The 19,449-nt window shown below is 39.9% G+C and overlaps 1 protein-coding gene across 3 annotated transcripts in view; it reads left to right on the plus strand.

Moving 5' to 3' along the window:
* bmp2k (BMP2 inducible kinase) overlaps positions 1-19,449 on the plus strand; it is a 47,767-nt gene that overhangs the window by 21,195 nt on the left and 7,123 nt on the right. For 2 of the 3 annotated variants that reach the window (XM_053653876.1, XM_053653878.1), the window contains 14 exons: positions 5,492-5,610; positions 6,063-6,168; positions 6,654-6,796; positions 7,721-7,842; positions 8,710-8,791; positions 9,967-10,099; positions 10,483-10,586; positions 10,695-10,774; positions 11,007-11,155; positions 11,887-12,071; positions 15,379-15,498; positions 16,440-16,591; positions 16,680-16,834; positions 17,295-17,393. In XM_053653876.1, coding sequence (XP_053509851.1) covers positions 5,492-5,610; positions 6,063-6,168; positions 6,654-6,796; positions 7,721-7,842; positions 8,710-8,791; positions 9,967-10,099; positions 10,483-10,586; positions 10,695-10,774; positions 11,007-11,155; positions 11,887-12,071; positions 15,379-15,498; positions 16,440-16,591; positions 16,680-16,834; positions 17,295-17,393 — 1,749 coding nt within the window. The remainder of the gene's footprint in view (positions 1-5,491; positions 5,611-6,062; positions 6,169-6,653; positions 6,797-7,720; positions 7,843-8,709; positions 8,792-9,966; positions 10,100-10,482; positions 10,587-10,694; positions 10,775-11,006; positions 11,156-11,886; positions 12,072-15,378; positions 15,499-16,439; positions 16,592-16,679; positions 16,835-17,294; positions 17,394-19,449) is intronic. The other variant, XM_053653877.1, reaches the window with a different exon arrangement.

Below are 19,449 nucleotides of genomic sequence, written 5' to 3' on the forward strand. Positions count from 1 at the left end.
TACATAATTTTCCCACCGCGGCACCGCCCCCACTGTCGTTCTGCCTTTTTATAGTAATAATCGTTTAGTTCAGTTAGAGTATGGACGCTACAATTAAAAACTGAATGCGTTCAATTCAGCATGAGCCGAATGAGTCACAGCACAGACCAGCAGGAGTCAGATTTCATTTATTACGTGACGAGTGTGAGGCGAGCTGGCTGACAAAACAGTGGTGGAAGATTTGGTTTCAAAAGTTCGATGCTTAATATATGCGAGTTTGTCATTGTACTGTTTTGTAGTTGTTGTGTTTTTCATTAAGAATAATAATGAACCCACCATTCAAGCAGTTGCTGACTTGAGTTGCCGATAATTTGAAAGCGGGCACGGGATTCAGAAGCGAGGGGGAAACTACAAGCGCGCACCCCCCCCCCCCCCCCCCATTCAATCCCCTGCGTGATGGCAGTTTTAGGCTTGAGACGCTTGTATCAGAAATCACTGTTAGATTCCACATCGCAGTGGCCATCAAGTTAAAAGTCTGTCGTGGTTTCTGCAGCTTTAAGATTGAGGAAAGTAAAATAAACTAATGGGAAATTACAAGATATAACACAATTTAGAGTCCTGTATGAACTGTAATATCCTGTTGTCTGTCCTTGGAGCAGAAACTACATCCTTCTATGATGCATCTTATCTTCCCTCATCTGTGTTTGCCAAACAGATAAAGCCATGCTAGACTTCCACGCATCGATTATCTTCACTCACAAAACATGAGCGTGGCTTAAATGATGAAATTAACGTGATGTGTGGATGATCAGGGCTATTTCGCTGTACAAGAATTCAATACGTATCTCCATTGCTGTTCAAAACAGAGGACATGCAGCCGTGGTTTATATAATTACCTTCAGTTTTATAATGAGCTTGGTTACAGCTAATAACTTGTTAGGTTTATTTACGATCCCATTTTACTTCTGCAAGCATTACTGACAGACCTACATGTTTCTGTCCTGGTTCCACTAAACCTTGGTCCAATCTAGGTCAAGGCCAAGGCTGTTCGTGTTTTTAGCTGGGCAACAACTCGGGGAAACTTCCTGCTTTTGGATCAAACCAACTCTACTGTCACAAGACACTTCATATGATTCCAGGTCATGTTTTTTTCTGTTGTTATGCTGCAAGTTGGTTTTGTGGGTATGCCCAGGTTTCTTGTAAATTCCTGAAGCTGGTGACTTCCTTTTCTGAAAAACATTCCCTGTATGTGATTTGGACAGTTTTCGATTCAGCCATTTCTCATCGAGTGCTGTTTTTCTCGTTTAGTGATGAGTAATGTTTTTATGCAAATTGCGGAGGGGAATCTCCAGATGACCGTCTATCTAAAGAATTATTTTAAGATGTGAGAATTAGAGGTGCTTTTCACACTTTAGTTTGTTTGTCGAGTCCACATCAGAGCAGAACCAGATTGTTTGCTTTGTGTTTTGGTTTCATGCCGAACATGATTAAAAAAGAAAAGAAAAACAACCGGCGGCAAAAACGTGTAAGAATGACGACGAGCACAGACAACATGGAGCTAATGATAAATAAATTATTAGATAATTATATAATTAACTATTTTAAAAATGTTTTGTGAATTAGAACACCTCGCATTTCTTCAGTGCTACAGTTCTCCTTCAGCTCAGTTTGTGCCTCGTGGGTCAGTTTAGAAGCTCGCATCTACACAAGACAAAATTTAGCAAAATACACAACTGGTTGGGTTCACATCATGAAGTTAATTCAGGGTCGCATCACACCATGCTCCACTGTATTCACACCTGCTTAAACGAACTGACGACACACTGCATCCATGGAAGCACTCCTAGATGTGAATTACCGTGCGTTCAAGTCCTCCTGGGAAGTTCGTAGTTACGAGTTGGAACGTTGTTGTCAGGTGTGTTCACGTCACTTTGGTTGGGGCAAGATGGCGGTGTACCTTCTCTTAATTAACTAGAAAAAATACTGCAAGGTTTAAAAACAAACAAACAAAAAAATGCTCCATTGCGATTGGTGTGTTCTGTGTTGAGAGTAAGATATGGCCGAGACCGAGACTCTGAGTTTAGGGTGAATAATGAACAGCTGCTCTGTCACCCCTGACACATTTTTCTTTGCTGTGTGAGATGGAGCACGCTTTACTGCAGAGCAAAGCTTGACGTTTGCAAAGTGACTTGGATGGCTAGCATGGGTACTAGACTGTGTGTGTGTGTGTGTGTGTGTGTGTGTGTGTGTGTTGTATCTGCACTCTCTCAGCGAGTTGATTAGCTACTCAGTGTAGCATACAGAGATAAGTATATCTCCTGAGGGGTAATGATACAAATGTGCCGTGCAGTTTGGCTGCTCTGGCCTCTCCATAATCATAAGGCTAACATAATTAAATATGCAGAGCCAAGTTTTGGCAAATGGAGCACATGGTTTGTTTGTTTGTTTTTTTTTTTTTTAATTAAGCTTTTTATTAAAGTTTATTAAAGGCAAACAAAATTTGATTGGTGCATGAAGACAGTCTGGCAAAACTAGCTTTGTTTAGTCAAGCCTTGCATGCAAAGCAGTGCTCTAAATCTGAACGATTTGGTCGGCAGTTACATTTAAATTCTCTGTAATATCTCCATCCATCCATCTTCTATTGCTTACTCCTTCTTCAGGGTCACGGGGAAACCTGGAGCCAATCCCAGGGAGCATCGGGCACAAGGCGGGGTACACCCTGGACAGGGTGCCAGTCCATCGCAGGGCACAATCACATACACACTCACACACACACCCATTCATACACTACAGACACTTTAGACACGCCAGTCAGCCTACCATGCATGTCTTTGGACTGGGGGAGGAAACCGGAGTTCTTTAATATCTCATCTTCTGATAATGTATTCTGATTTCCTTGCTTTTGAGTTACTGAAGTGTGACCGGTTTCTAAGGGTTGCAGCAGTTTGCGGAAGCAGGGGCGTCCGCTGAAGTATTAATCATCTGGGGCTGAGGCCAGAGTCTTCTCCGTCAGGAAAAAAAAAACTTACTTTAAAAAAAAAAGTATTTCTAAATAAACTGCTTCCATGCATTTGAATTCTTGTGCGTGTCTGCTGATTGCTTTAAAGATGTGAAAATTGGACTTGGATTTATCATAAATCTTGCTTTGGTTGTTCTCACTGTTTGCAGGACTACCTGACTGATAAAATATAAAACTAATCTAACACAAGACTTGGCTAATTTGGTGTCACTAGCCATGGGGAGGCACAACAAAGCTAACATTGTATTGGTATAACCGCTACATTACCTACAAAGTACGTTAGCTGCCCTTATGGGGCGACTATGGCTCACTATGGCTCCACATGCCGAAGTGTTCTTGTGCAAGACGCTGAACCCCAGGTCTTGCTGTGTGTGTGTGCGTGTGTGTGAGTGAATGAGAAACAGTGTAAAGCACTTTGTAGAACTGCTAAGGTTAAAAGGTGCTATATAAGTGCAGGCAATTTACTATTTATGCTCTGCTCATATCATGTTCATGTAACTTGGAACTCATATTTACACGAGTTTTTAACACATCCTTTTTTCTTTTTTTCTTTTTTTTTTTTTTTTTTACAGCTCAGCATTTCGGTTTCAACTGGTAAAAAAAATTATTCAAAATCAGCATATATCCATTTCCCCTTCACACTAACAGGCTGTGTGAGCTATCGTTTAGCAGAATCGAGAGCTGTCAGCCAGTAGGACACGAGTATTTCCATGTAATTTCCTGTAAACCCTGTCTTGGTCTCGCCTCTGTTCACTGAAGATACAAAATTTTACAACACTGCCATCTTGTAGTGTAGTGACAAACCCCTGCAAGTGGAGAATTATTCGGGGCTAAAGAAAAAAATCTTCCCAGGCCAGGTTACACCCCTGGTGCAGAGAATTCATGATGAGCCATACGTTTTCCACTGCAACAGCCTCTGTGCTAAACTAAAAGTGCAGCCCTTCTCCTGTAGATAAGTCCATAATCCCACACCTACATTATATCAGCTCCCTATTTTAACCTGGTCACGGACATGATTCGATACCTCAAAAAAGCAGCATTGAGGGTCCCCCTTTTTCCCAGGTCTGTCCTGCTGGCTTTCTATCCAAATATGTTCCCTATTCAGGTCAGCTAAGAGAGTTTGTTAGGCAACAAGCACACCATTGTAAGTTCTGCTTTATGGGTCCCACAGTGTGACTCAGCTTGGCGTTAATGAGAAATGGCTGCCAGGTCAGATGCTGCTATGGTTCATTCATCCCTCTTCGAATGGGCCAGACCTTGTGGAGGCATAGCTCCCTTTGCCACTGTTTGCCTGTTCCTGGCATCACTGTGCTCTCTGTGTGAAAGCTTCACACTTCAGATTGTGGCAAGAAGCCCCAGTTTGTCGTGAGGTTTTATTCTTTTTTTTCCTCCTCCTTTCTCAGGGGATGTCGTGTCCTGCTTTCCCTTCTTTCTTTTTTTCTCTTTTGAAAACCACCTTATGTTTTGGATTGAACCCAGTTAAAGTTTGCAGTTTTTTGGTTTTAAGTTTATGAGCATGCTGAGTAGAGCTACTGCCCTGTCAACAAAACATAAAGAACCCCCCATAAAAATTAGCATCGATCTATCGATCGTATAGTTCTTTGATTGAATGTAGTCATTCTGACCATCTGTCAGTGGTAAATCAAGGAACTGGACTTGTGATATGTTTTGACACTTCTTCAAATACTTTCTCAGTGTTCAACTCAAAGATAGTAGGGGAGCTAAAGCAACACACTGGATTTTTTGTTTGGGGGAGACTCCTTGTTATTTCCCATGGTTTAGGAATGGGCTGGAACTTTCCAGTACATTTAAACATAACTAGAAGTGGATAAAATGTATGAGGTGTTGATCTTTTAATAAATAAACAGTTGTAAGTATTGGTAAATTTCTGTGGTTTAAGAGGAATAAAAACATTGGGAGGTGCAGTTATTAGGAAATAAACTATTTCACTGCATCACTATCCTGTCATTGATTGTCATTGAAGTTCTGTTCTCTTTATTCTTTACTTGGCTGTCCTTTGTTCCATAATGTTTCTTTCACCACCGGTCCTACAAACCTCTCAGATAGACATTAAACCCAGTGTCCTCTTAATGTCTAAAAGTATTTAAGAGAGACCCTGTTCATGCTTTATAGCTAAAGAAATTGGTCTAGACTGGGTCAGGAATTAGACCCGGAGTGTCCTGGAGTCAACTTGACATCTCTTGTGCCTCATTCCTCATCAGAGGTTTCTTCCTGTATGTGGAGTGGGTAATGAAATTTTAGCATGGCTAATAGAGTGGACTTCATGTCTGAGTGTGGAAACGATCTGTCCTCAGTAAGGACACTTTTATTTCTCTAGAACAGGCTAATTTTCTAGAGCACAGTGCTTAAGATGTTTCCCCCAGGACAGTCTGTACAGCATTTGGGCTGCACTTTGACCTCAGCTTTGTGTACTGCATTGATGAGCACTTCTAATAGCTTACACTTGTGTTTTCTTTGTGTGTGTATTCCTAGGGGGTTTCTCCATGGTGTTCCTTGCACGCACCCACAGTGGAGTACGATGTGCACTGAAGAGGATGTATGTGAATAACGTGCCTGATCTGAACATCTTCAAGCGAGAGGTTATGATCATGGTAAGCTGCTCAAATAAATCTCAGAACACCATGAACCTCTTCAGTGTGTACTTTTTACAAATTTCCAATGACCAACTCTGGTTCTTAGATGCAGCAGTGATCACCTGCACTTTACATGGCCATTATTGGTGCTTGTACAGCATCCACTAACTTCAGTGCTACTCAGTAATAAGTAGCTGATTGGATCATGTTTTATTTTGATTTTATTTATATATATATATATATATAATATATATTTTTAAATAGATCATTTTCATTAAACATTTAAACATACCCTTGGTCAGGTATCTCGACGACCCCCCCCCCCCCATTTTGGAGCTTTGTTGCTCACCTGAACCTACCAAAATTAACTTAGTGTTTTTATTCTAATGAATTTCTACTGTGCGCTTCCTCTACATTGGTGTTTAATTATTTCTTTTCCCTAACTTTGCCTACTCTGTTTGTCTAAACAGAAAGAGCTGTCCGGCCATAAAAACATAGTGAGCTACCTGGACTCCATCATCAACACAGTAGGCGACAGTGTGTGGGAGGTTCTCATCCTTATGGAATACTGTAAAGGTACTCTGCTATACTCCTAATGCTATGTTCCTGAGTATTACTAATCATTCATAAAACATATCACCCTGTTTCCTGAACCATATTGAATAGATTTTCACTATTAGGGATGAACTTGTGTAAATTCTGGGCTGAGTATTATTCCTGCTAGTATTTTAGTTATAGAGTATGAAGTCATGGATGCTTTGCAAATTCTCTCTTGTTTTACTAGTGAACAATGCACTTCTTGTTACAAGTTTCTCCAAAATAGAAGCTAATTAACACGGCATCATTTGCTAATGCTGAACTAGAAGCAGTCTGTTTATTTATTAACTAATTGATGCACAATAAACCCATTTATGATGGCTGTAATAAGTGTTCCATGCCTGGTTTACTTTAAGCTCATACTTGCTGTTTATTTTGTCAATGAAGCACTGCTGTGAGGTAAATATAGTGAAGTAGAACTTGTCAATGCCTAAAATGATGATAGTCGTGCCCTTCGTCCCCAGCGGGTCAGGTGGTAAAACAGATGAACCAGCGGCTGAACTGTGGCTTCACGGAGCTTGAGGTTCTCACCATCTTCTGTGACACTTGTGAGGCCGTGGCCAGACTGCACCAGTGCAAAACGGCAATCATCCACAGAGACCTGAAGGTACTGATCAGCACATGGAGTTCTTAAGTCAAAAATGAGTAGATTTAGCTGTCAGGATTGCCAACATTTTAACAACCTTTTAAATCTGCACGTTAATGTAGGAGTACGCTGCTACGAGTTATCACTCATCGAAACTACACAAAAAGAGCAGTCTCACCCCCCACCCCCCAAAAATAAAATAAAAACATCATATTAGACAATCTAGATATAAATCTGGAATGACTGACAGTTTTGTATTGTATTGACGCCACATATAAGTGACTCCCTGGAAGCCCCACCTCCTTCCCCCTATCTCACATTAGTCATAATTTTCCTGAATTTTTTTGAAGGATGTGGCTCCCTTTCTGTCCCTTTCTGTCAAGGTAAATGGAGAATGTTTTATGTGAAATTACATTTATTAATGCATGTTTGACTTGGCTAACATTAAAGAAGTATATCGTTAACATCAGTTATATGTATATTTATTAGTGATGCCATCCAAAAATGGTCTGGGGGAAAATATCACAAAAGCCTATTGCGAATTTTGTTCATGTGTAAGCATCTCTGCTTTAGCCTGTGCTCTCTAATTTTGTCCTCCCTCCTTTTTTTCTGTCTTTTGTCAATTATCTGCTCTGGGTGTAATTATACATGAACAGGTAGAGAGGGAAAGCCAAAAATAGGAAAAATTAATGCACATTGTCCTGACCACTGTTACACCAGGCCTCATTTCTTAAGGCAATTATTCTCTCCTAATGTTATTAGCAACAAATTTTAGGGAAACCCAGGCATGACAGGCTTATTAGGCTCAGCCTGACAGGATCAAGGATATATTCTGTCCTCTGTGGAGGAAAGTGCCCGAGTTTCCAGTCACCTTGAGTCGTCCACTCTTGTCTGTCCTGAGCAGTGGTGGTTCTCAGCACTCCTTAAACACTTGTCTTCATGCAGGTGGAAAATATCCTCTTGAATGACCAAGGGAACTATGTGCTGTGTGATTTTGGAAGTGCCACCCACAAAGTGTTGCACCCACTCAAAGATGGCGTGACTGCTGTGGAGGACGAAATTAAGAGGTAAGCCCAAGAGTGTGTGAAAAATGTTCAAGTGTTTTAATGGAATGTGTCAGCAATCAGATTAAGATCTGTACTGATTTATAACTTTTATGTGTTCTGAGAAACTGTTTCTTCTCAAGTCATCATTTTAGTCGTGAGGAGTAGCTGTGTATCGAATCAAACTGAATCACCTTTCAGTATTCACCTTGTTCATTTCTCAGAGTGGCTTCTGTTAAAAAAACTAAACTAAAAACTCATCTCCTATGAGATTCTATCCAGTTTCTTTTTATGCATTTTATAGTACATTAATATAGTGTGCTGTTTTTTTTCTTTCTTCCTACAAAACACTGGTTTCAGTATGATCAGCACCCTTACAATTAATGCTCTTCCTGCCCTGGAGAAGATAACAGCACAAAGTCTCTTCCTGTAATGTCTAACAAGGTTAGAGACACTCCAATCCGTGCAGAACATTTTAAGCTCTTTTATAGTCTCAGGATTATTCATGTGGACTTCCTTTTCAGTTCAGACTACACGTTTTCAGTAGGGTTCTAATCCAGACATGGAGGAACATGGGAAAAACATTGGTTTTGTGTTTCCTTAAGAATTTCTGTGTTGATTTCTAAGCATGTTTGTCTCATTATCTTGTTGAAAGCATTATCTATGGCCAAGTCTGAACCTCCTGGCTGAGGCAACCAGGTTTTAAGTTTATGACGTCATCAATCTTTGCATGAGTTCCTGAACCACCTGCTACAAAACAGCCCTAAAGCATCAAAGATTCACGACCATACTTTTCTTCCGAGTGAAGGTTCTTTAATTTATTAGGACACGCTGTCCTTGTAGGAAACAGAAACTAGTAAGAACCGTTGATCCTCTCTTCTTTGTGTGCAGGTACACAACCCTGTCGTATCGAGCCCCAGAGATGATTAACTTGTACCAAGGGAAAGCCATCACAACCAAGGCTGATATCTGGGTAGGTACACGTACACACATCAATATCCGCCCACTCACACACACACACACACACACACACAACACGCAAACCCACACCCACCCTTCCCCCATTCTGTTCTTTGGTGTATGTAGCTTGCACAAACGTACTGTTATGCTGAGGATCTGGTTTGGTCAGGCGGACGTCACAGATCCATAACCAACCGGTTTGCTTCAGAAATTAGGTTTGTAATGGGGAGGGATTTCCTCAAAAGGATTGCTTCATTTTATGTTTATCCTCTGGACATGGGGAAAAAAAAATGTATATGATTTTGTCAAAATGCACGGGTGGAATCGGAGTCCAACAGCAACCCAATTATAGTTTACCAATGTGATGTGCAACAATTAGTTTAACACAGCCTTGCAGTGTTTTATTCCTTAGTATGTTTGTTTATAATGTACTGTTCTGTTAGCAACTGTAATGCTGTTTGCCACAGCCCATGTTGTTTTGTTTATTCTAAAACACCCTATGTACCATCTCAGTAATTAGCAGTTATTTAAACACTATTTTGGAAATCTCTCTCCATGCGTGAGACAGAACTCACTTTTTCATTTGATATTTACAGTCATTTTACAACACTTATATTACACCCAAGTATAGACTGATTAAAATATTAATTCATGAAAGGGTCATGAAACCGAGGACTCGAGGAGTCCCTAAGCAGTAGCACTGCCCTGTGATGTTCATATGAACATGAAAAAGTAAAAACAGTGAAGGAAAGGAAATTTCCTGGTTGAACTCTAAAAATAAGATGTGATGGCTTCATAGCAGAAAGCTTCCTCTTCTTCTACTTGCTGTGAGGCAGAGATTCATTTTTACTCCCTCAGCTAACCATGCAAATGCCTAACAAGAACAATATACAAGACTAAATCTCTTGGAAAGAAGGAATGCTTTATTACGGTTAGACCTTTTCATTGCCTCTGCTTTATGGTAGTCATGTCAAAGCAGGCATAGATAAGCAGAGTGTTAGTGTTTCCTGTAAGTTATTGTCTTCTGCTAAAAATAGAAAGAATCGTGTACAAGTTCATCTGCGATTTTGACAAGCGCTTGTTTGTTTCCTTACATGGCAAACAGTGTGCGGTTTGAAGTTAGGTCCCTTGTTTGTTGTGGTGCAATTCTGGATGAGTTTACATTTCACGTTTTCTACCTCTCTTTAGGCACTTGGATGCTTGTTGTACAAGCTGTGTTTCTTCACACTTCCATTTGGGGAGAGTCAGGTCGCCATATGTGACGGAATCTTCAGCGTTCCAGATAGCTCAAAGTTTTCCTCCAAACTGCACTGCTTAATCAGTAAGGGCCAGCACATGTCCATCAGATCTCTTCATGCAAATCTGCTGATCTGAAACTCATTAAATCCACATCTGGCAAATGGAAGGATTTGCATTAAAACAGATGCTCCCTTGAGGAGGATCAGACTTCAGTGAGATATTTACTGTTGTTGTACCGCCACCTCCTGGTAGTTCTCAAACATTGTAGCTTTTTTTCCCTCTGTACTTATTAATTCACAAATCCTTCCATTCACATTTTCTTTAAGCAACTTAACCTGGGTAGAAATAATATGTAAAATATTATCAAAATATAAGATATCACCCCAAAAGTAAAGACAAACTGAGTGGATACAATTCTCGATAGCTTTTTGTAAATGTTCGTGTTTTTATTTCTCACACTTATAGGATATATGTTGGAGCCTGATCCAGAGAAAAGACCAGACATCTATCAAGTCTCTTACTTTGTCTTCAGACTAGCTGGAAGGGAGTGTCCAGTGCCAAATCTATTTGTGGGTTCTGTCATTACATCATACATACGTTATTTTCAGTTTGCAGTTTGATTGCAGTGGCAGTTGAACGTTTTGCAATGACTTGAATATCTGGATTCTGTTGTGCAGAATTCCCCCATTCCCACCTCGCTGCCAGAGCCACTAACGGCCAGTGACATCGCTGCTAAGAAGAGCCAGACAAAAGCTAGGTATTTGTAATTGTACACCATCAGTCTATTGTTAAAGTAGTTTTAATGAATTTTGTAAAATAAAATAAAAATCAACTGCTTAATCATCCACATCAAAATAGATCAAGTCAAGACAAACACAGAGATGCTGTAGTTCCACATGTACTGTTAAATGGCAGAAGTGATCGTTTTACTATCGTAATGAGTCAAAGCAGTCGGTATTGTGCTTACTTTGTGTATGATTTGTTTGCAGAATAACAGATTCTGTTGGCCCTACGGAAACCTCCATTGCTCCGAGGCAAAGGCCAAAGGCAGCCAACAGCAATGTGCTGCCACTTCCCAACTCTGTAACACCTGTGAAAATGAGCGTCCCACCTGGAACAGTCAGCAACGGCCAGAAACGTATGTTTTTATCCTCTGTTTCTTTAGTCCAGTACGCATATTCAGTCCACACTGCTCTAATGTACACTAGGGTGGGTGCCAAAAGTTTAGACACACTCATTCTTTATTTTATTTTTTTGGTCCACATTTTAGAATAATAATAAAGTCATCAAAACTCTGGAGTATCACAAATGGAACTGTGGGAATTATGTTGTGATAAAAAAAATCCAAAATAGTTGAGTATTTTAGCATCTTCAAAGTAGACACCATTTTTGCCTAGAATTTACGCAAATGTATTCTTGGTGTTTTCTCAACTGATTTCTTGAGGAATTTCCCTGAGATGCTTTTTAAACAGTATTAAAGGAGGTCCCACCTACGCTGGACACGTATCAGCTGCTTTTCGAAATATTTAAGTCGTCCATTTTAAAAAATATATATATTTTTGTAAATAAAATGATAGTTTTCTAATGAAAGAAATGACAATGTCGGCACAATTATATTTTTGTCTACAACACCGATTTCAAACATTTAATCATACACCTTCAGATCAAAAGGTTTTTAAGATCATGAGAAACATTTCAGTCGAGTGTCTCCAAATTTTTGACCGGTAGTGTGTACTAGAGTCCCACACGCTTAGTCCACTAAGTTCAGTGAATATCTAACTTTTTTTTTTTCACAACAGGCGAAATAAACACAACATTTAGAATTAGACTCTTACGGTCTGTGTGTGGTTGTGTTTGTGCCTACATCAGCCCAAGGAAATGGGCAGCCGGCAGCTGTGCAGATGCAGAGCAGCAATCAGCACAACCGAGTGTTACAGCAGCTGCAGCCTGGGGACCTGAGACTGCAATTCCATCAACAACAACAACAACAGCAACAACAACATAACCTGCACCACCAGCAACAAGTCAGTCCGCAGCAGCTGCAGTACATACAGGTAATCTTCAGAGAGTGTTGGTGGTATAACAGGGGGTAGAAGCCTGGGCACACAAGACAAGCAGATTACATGTCTGGGCTGTAGGTGCTTTATTTGTAGTTGCTGGAAAAGGAGTAGGTTTAGTAGGTGTGTATATAGTACATTGTAGAATGCTCATGAAGCAGCATTTTATAAAACTCAATACTTCTAAACATAACATAAAGTGTGTTGCAAGACTAACTAACCTTGGCCTACTAGTTCCTGAATCTCACTACCAACTAACTATTTTTAAGCATCACATAAAATGCTATAAGCACTACAGGAGTATATATGAAAAATGTCATGTATAGTGTCATATACGTTAAAAGTATCTTGTGAAATGATTATAACTTGTAGAATATGAATGTGAATTTGAGGTTCCTCCTGCAGAATATATGGTTTCTGCTTCTGTGGGCTCCTCTTTATTTTATTTTACTTTATTGGAAGGTAGTGGACTTGATCTGTACACAGTATTTTGACTTTAGAAATATTTTTTATTGGGACAACAACAACAAAGACAACAGGCAAGAACAACCATGCCAACTACTTGTGCCAGTTTGAGCAGCAGTGTTCAGTACTTACAGTATATCCTGAAATATGGCATAATTCTTCCTGTGTTTTCAGTTATATGCTTCTACAAGTACAACCCCAATTCCGAAAAAGTTTGGACAGTATGGAAAATGCTAATAAAAACAAAAAGGAGTGATTTGTAAATGTACTTTCACTTGTATTTAAAATAAACGTTTAAAGACAAGGTATTTGATGTTTTACCTAATCAACTGCATAGTTTTTTGAAGAGAACCCTTTATTTTAAAATTGATGCATGCAACACGTTCCAAAAAAGATGGGACAGGGGCAGTTTAGGACTAATAGCGATGTGACAATTTGAAGTAAGAAGGTGATGTGAAACAGGTGAGGCAATCGTCTAATCATAGTATCTAAGGAGCCTCCAAAAAAGGCCTAGTCCTTCAAGAGCAAGGATGGGTCGAGGCTCGCCAATCTGCCAACAGTTACATCAGCAAATAATCCAACACTTTGAGAACAACATTCCCCAAAGACAAATTGATAGGATTTTGGACATTTCACCTTCTACAGTGCACAATATAATTAAAAGATTCAAGGAATCCGGGCAAGTCTCGATGTGTAAAGGGCAAGGCCAAAAACCCCTTCTGAATGCACATGATCTCTGATCCCTCAGACGTCACTGTCTTAAAAACCGTCATGACTGTAATGGATATCCTGACGAGCTCGGGAATACTTTGGTAAACCTTTGATAGTTAACACCATTCGCCGCTGCATCCACAGATGCAAGTTAAGGCTTTACTCTGCAAAGCAGAAGCCAGACATCAACACTGTCCAGAATCGCCGCAGACTTCTCTGGCCTCGGGCTCATCTGAGATGGACAGTAGCACAGTGGAATCGTGTCTTGTGGGCCGACGAGTCGACATTTCAAATAGTTTTTGGACAAAACAGCCGTTGTGTTCTCCGGGCCAAAGAGGAAAAGGACCGTCCAAGCTGTTATCAGCGTCAGGTCCAAAAGCCAGCATCTGTCATGGTATGTGGGTGTTTCAGTGCCCATGGCATGGGTACCTTGCACATCTGTGACGGCAGCATTAATGCAGAAAGATATGTACACATTTTAGAGCATATGCTGCCATCCAGAGCAGGACAACGCCAAACCACATTCTGCTCAGATTACAAGCGCATGGTTGCGTAAACAGAGTGCGTGTGCTAGCATGGCCTGCCTGCAGTCCTGATCTGTCTCCGATTGAGAATGTGTGGTGTATTATGAAGTGCAAAATAAAGCAAGGAAGGCTCTATAAAGTTGTGCAGCTGAAGAAATGCATAATGGATGAATGGGGGAAATTCCACTTGCTGAACTTAACCAACTGATGTCTTCAGTGTCCAAACACTCAAGTGTTATTAAAAGAAAAGGTGATGCGACACAGTGGTAAATAGCCGACTGTCCCAACTTTTTTGGAATGTGTTGCAGTCATCGTATTTGAAATGAGTGTATATTTTCAAAAATACATTACATTCACAAAGTCAAACATGGTGAATATAGTACAGGGTGAATAGAATTTTCAAATTGCTTTTTTGTATTTTCCATACTGTCCCAACTTTTTCGAACTGGAACGCCAACTTCTCGCCTGATACTGCTAGTTTCTTTCCTCTCGATGAAATATTATAATCATATCATTAGATAGTATTATTAATATATTATCTCGTAGATAGATGAATAGATACAATACTGAGACAATTGATCTTGGTTTGTCTTTTAAATTGTCACTTTGTTTAAAAGGAACAAAAGTTCTTTAGCTTAAGAATACCTCTTTTTTTTTTTTTTTTTTTTTTTTTTTTTTAAGCTGAAGCCGAAATTCGAGAGTGCGCACAAAAAAAAAACCCGCTTACTGTATTTTGTATACATTGTAGCTATAGAAATTCCATAAAGAGTTAGTGCTTGAGGTTAAATGGCTTAAATTATTTATTGTTTGCCTGCAAATAATTAGGCAGATTAAACAACTACACAGTTCATATCATATAAACTACAAAAGGTGAAAATTGTCTCTTTCTTAGTCAAAGAAATTCACAAAGAGGTGGTTTGGATATTGTGTTCACACCATTGTACTTCAATTAGCACATTTTGTCTTGAATTAGTGGAAACAGACTTTGCCTCAGAGTGGACTGTGAGGCCGGGCTATTTCAGGCTATTTCATGGAATGCCCCACATGTTAATAGATTTAGTGTGGGATTATTGACTCTGGCAGAGTTCTGAGTTGAGTTATTTCAGTCACACACAGACAGATGGCAGTGTGGGCCATGTGTTTGATCGAGGACAGGACAGACTGTATTGGGGAGCACAGCAGGTGGTCAGCTGGTTAATTGTGTATTACTCTGTTAATGGGATAGTTGGCCTAACACAGCTGTTTTACGACTGCTAGAAAGCAGTTTTCTCTTCTCGTCCGTTCGTGGCCAGGATGTGTGTTCAGTATTAGCTAAAGGGGGGCTTAACCCCGGTGGGTTCTGCTTTATTTATACAGCATGTTTTTGTTATTCCCATGTTTGTGTCAGTAATTAAGGTCAAGCGAAATGTGTAATAATAGAAATCTGTGTGTAACTTCAAACAATGACTTCAAAAACCTGTTGCCAAATATTTGTTTAAAACCCTTTTATGTGATTTCTCTAAATACACTGATGTACATAAATGAATTCAGAACTGTATAGGATTTTCCTCGGAGAGGAATACTTCATTTATTTGTCTCTGTCCTTCCTTTGGTCTCTCTTTTAGCAGTATCAGGCCATGCAGCAGAGCCTCCAGATGCAGCAGCAACATATGCTTCACCAACAGATGCTGATGCAGCAGTCGATGTATCAACCACCACAGCAGCAGCAGCATTATGCAACTCTGGTGAGTACTCACACATTCACAAAGCGGCCTAGGGCTTTCATTCACTCTTTTAAAGGAAATAAATCCACTTTATAGCATAAACAAATCTAATATTATTAATAATATCTAATAAGTCTTCTTTCTAAAGCATCTGTTTAAAATCAAAGTTTGGTTATGTAGAGCACTGTCATGAGGCATGCACTGTGATGAAACAACAACAACAACATGTGAATGCATGCAGATATTATTCACTTAAGAAAAGTCCAGTTGGATGGCACCACTATGTCTCGATGACTAATTTGGCCGCCTGTACGCCATGCAAAAGCTCTTTGTGCCAAACGGTTGCCGAGTCCAAGTCGATGCCAGTCGGTCGCATCTATCAGTAATTCCTCCAGAAACGTATTTACGCTAAACACGAAGGCGATGCAACCAGGCTTCCTCTAAATACGTAATGTTAAGGCGGCACAATTTTTAGCTCATTTTCCACCGAATGGTTACCATCTGTTTAATTTCAGCTGCAATCTGCTCCATGCAAAGCCATCAGGGGATTGAATGGGGGGTGAAATCGACCGATTCTCTGTGTTAAATCGTAACATATGAAGCAATTACACTGTAGGGAAATCTAAGCAGTTGTCTATCACTCGCTTGCTGTATTCGTGTCCCGAACGGTCACTTTGGGTTGAAAAGGACCGGGTGTATTTTTCCTGTTTGACACCAAGCATTTGTAGGACCTGTTTGTGTTGAAATACAAGATTTAAAAGGTAATGGATAAAACCCTGTGGTGAAGCGGATTTGAAAAAGTGTATTGGAAGAAAATGTATTGTAACTGTTAACCACTTCAAAGTGTACGTTTGTGTGTGCTTCTATGTATCCTCAGTAGGCCATACAGTATCCCTCAGCCCCAACTCTGTCATTATGGTCCATTATGCTCAAATTATGGTCCTCTTTTTTCTCAATAACAGATCCATCAGTATCAGCAGGCATTTGCTGGCCAGCAGCAGCGTACTCCAACACAGCAAGTCCCGTACGTTTCCCCACTAGATTTTCATGCATCACTGAGCGCCTACAACCCTGCTGGTCCGTCACCTGTGGATGCTCCCTTCAGCAACACCAGGTAGCACCTCCACCTACTTCCATCAATGTGCTTTATCTATAAAGTGGTTTTATTAACAACACTTCCTCATCATCTTGTTAATTCGCAGAATGACCGTGCCTAGTACAGAGTTGGTCAGTCCGTCTTTTCAGCCTGTCAGTAACCCTCCCGACATGTCTCGCTGGAACCCGTTTGGAGAGGACAACTTCTCTAAGCTCACTGAAGAGGAGCTGTTGGACAGAGAGTTTGACCTTCTCAGAGCAAGCATGTGTTCCAAACTTCTCCTCTTATTCTGGCTTATTACCTAGGCAGACCTGCCAACTTTTATGCATTTGAACATTGGAGTATGCTGCTATGAGCCATCGCTCAAAAATATGCCAAAGAGCAGTCTTCTTTTTAAGTAAAATTCAATAATGTATGTTTTATATGCTCACGTTAGGTGAGTATATAGTTAACATGTGTTGAGTAAAACAGATGAGTGGCAGTTTCTGTATACTTCACATGCTTGTAGAGACAAGTGAGTTGTGAAGGACTATATTGAAAATGTATTATGTTTTTACCCTACATTTTATTATTCCTTTTCATGGTTGGCAGGTCTGCATTGGTTTAGTGCACATTTTGTACTTCCTTGTTCCTGATTTTTCGCCTGTTACTCATTGTTCTTCGACTCATTTCGTTAAGTGTTGCCCTGTGCTTGAAAATAATGCTCTCTCTTACTCTCCAGCAGATAAACAAGTGGAGAAAGCGGCAAGCTTGCAGGCTGGTGGCACGACCATGCTGCCAGAGGACCCGTTCGGCTCTGTGCCCTTTGTGGCCAATGCAGGCAAGTTCTAGCGGCTATGCCCCAAATAAAGACTCTGCCTCTCTTATTGTCCCCTTCCGCATATATATACGATCAATCTCCTCAACTTCCCACTGCACCTTTCTGCTCCTACTCTCTGGATTTACACCAAGTCACTTCTGGACTCGGGAGTGAGGCGGGATTGGAAGTCCCTAAAATACCATATGGGTTGATGAGTAAGATAAGCAAACTAGGCCCTGGCCCAAGACATGTAGGAAAATGTTACATAGCAATAGGAATAGCCTTCACAGACTGCAAAAATGTGTGTTCGATATATATATATATATATATATATATATATATATATATATATATATATATATATATATATATATATATATATATATATATATATATAAAAATATAATTATATATACACATACACACACACACTGACCTACATGAGGCGTAGACGGCATCAAGGTTTGTAGTACTAATATTTCTACTTTTTTTGTGTGTGTTCTAAAGGACCATACTCTCTTTGTTTTAAATGGAAGCCAATGGGCAGTGTAGTGCCTCCATGCTTTTTAGCTTGCCTTTATGACTTTTGTTGGGGAGGCTTCGGCACTTTATTGTTATTGTTACAAACAAAATGCATCTCTTAACAATTTAGCTGTGTACCAAAAGTGTCAGATGTATTATATTACAGCAAAATATCATAGGCCTGAAATTTGTGCCACTTCATTGTAGGTAGGAATTAGGTTTAAAATATTTTTATTAATGGGAAGTTAAAAGGAGTGCGTTTTCGGAAACCGTGAATTTTTCAGTCACAAGTAACTATCTGATGGTGAAGTGCAACCAAATTTGCTCGACTTCACTAGTATAAAGTGCTGCTAATAAAAATGTTCGATTCATTCATTTTGGCATTTTCACACTAAATTGCATCAGTTTGGCATGAAAGAATAGTCCTCTTAATTCTTGAGCAAACTGTTTTTCACTTATATTAAAAGCTTCATATTTTGTGTCTCAATTAGTAACATTTTTTTTTTTTAACTTCATGTTGATAATTGTGGCGAAAGCCAGGATTTCTCAGGTACACACTCATGGATCTCACTTAATGAAACATTTCCAGGGATCTTCATTGCCACTGTGTTTACTTGTCCTTAACATGCCAATTTTGCATGGAGTTAATCACAAGTTTCTCTCCAGTGTTAAAATTGGCTTTGATTCCCTCATTGAGCCTTATCCCTCTTTTTTTTCTTTTTTTTTTTTAAACTGTGAAGATACTTTGCGTTGCCAATTTATGGAATGTTGGCAGATTCATTAAGTTAGGATGAGTTTAGACACATAATCAGAGGACTGTTGGATCTGTGTAGGATCTAAATGTGCACAGTCCTCAATTTTCTGTACCCTCCTCCCCCCACCCCCCCACCCCCCCAATCTCAGAATGTGATGCTTTGCTATGTAGCCTATGTTTGTGTGCATTCAGTTTTTCTTGTTCACTTGTTACTTTGTGCCATGGAACCAGGCTGTGTCTGAGAATGCATGGACTTTTATATGTTACCAAAAAAATCATGCACATGCTATATTTCTTTGCTGCTTTCTCATTGAACAAAGGATTCAGTGTGACCAAATACTGAGGTGTCGGTTTATTAAACCGGGGTGGGCGGGGATACCTAATAACCTGCTAACCTGGTACATACATACAAACATACTCTTATGAAAAGTACTTCAACAGGAATACCTGCTCATTCATGCAATTATCCAGTCAGCCAATCATGTGGCAGCAGTGTAATACATCAAATCAAGGAAATGCAGTATGATGCTACAGTAATAGTAGACCACATTGGGTTCCAGTCATGTAAGCCAAGAACAAATATGAGGCTACAATGGACACAGGTTCAGACACAGGGTTCAACGTGCATTCTGAGATGCTTTTCTTCTCACCATGAATATCACTACGAGTGGTTATTTGAGTTACTGTAGACTTCCTGTTAGCTTGAAACAGTCTGATCATTTGTCTCTGACCTCTCTCATCAAAGGCGCTTCTGCCCACAGAACTGCTGCTCAGTGGATGTTTTATTTATTTTTTTTGTTT

Source organism: Ictalurus furcatus, chromosome 22, assembly GCF_023375685.1.
Source record: "Ictalurus furcatus strain D&B chromosome 22, Billie_1.0, whole genome shotgun sequence".
In the NCBI taxonomy this organism is placed as follows: domain Eukaryota; kingdom Metazoa; phylum Chordata; class Actinopteri; order Siluriformes; family Ictaluridae; genus Ictalurus; species Ictalurus furcatus.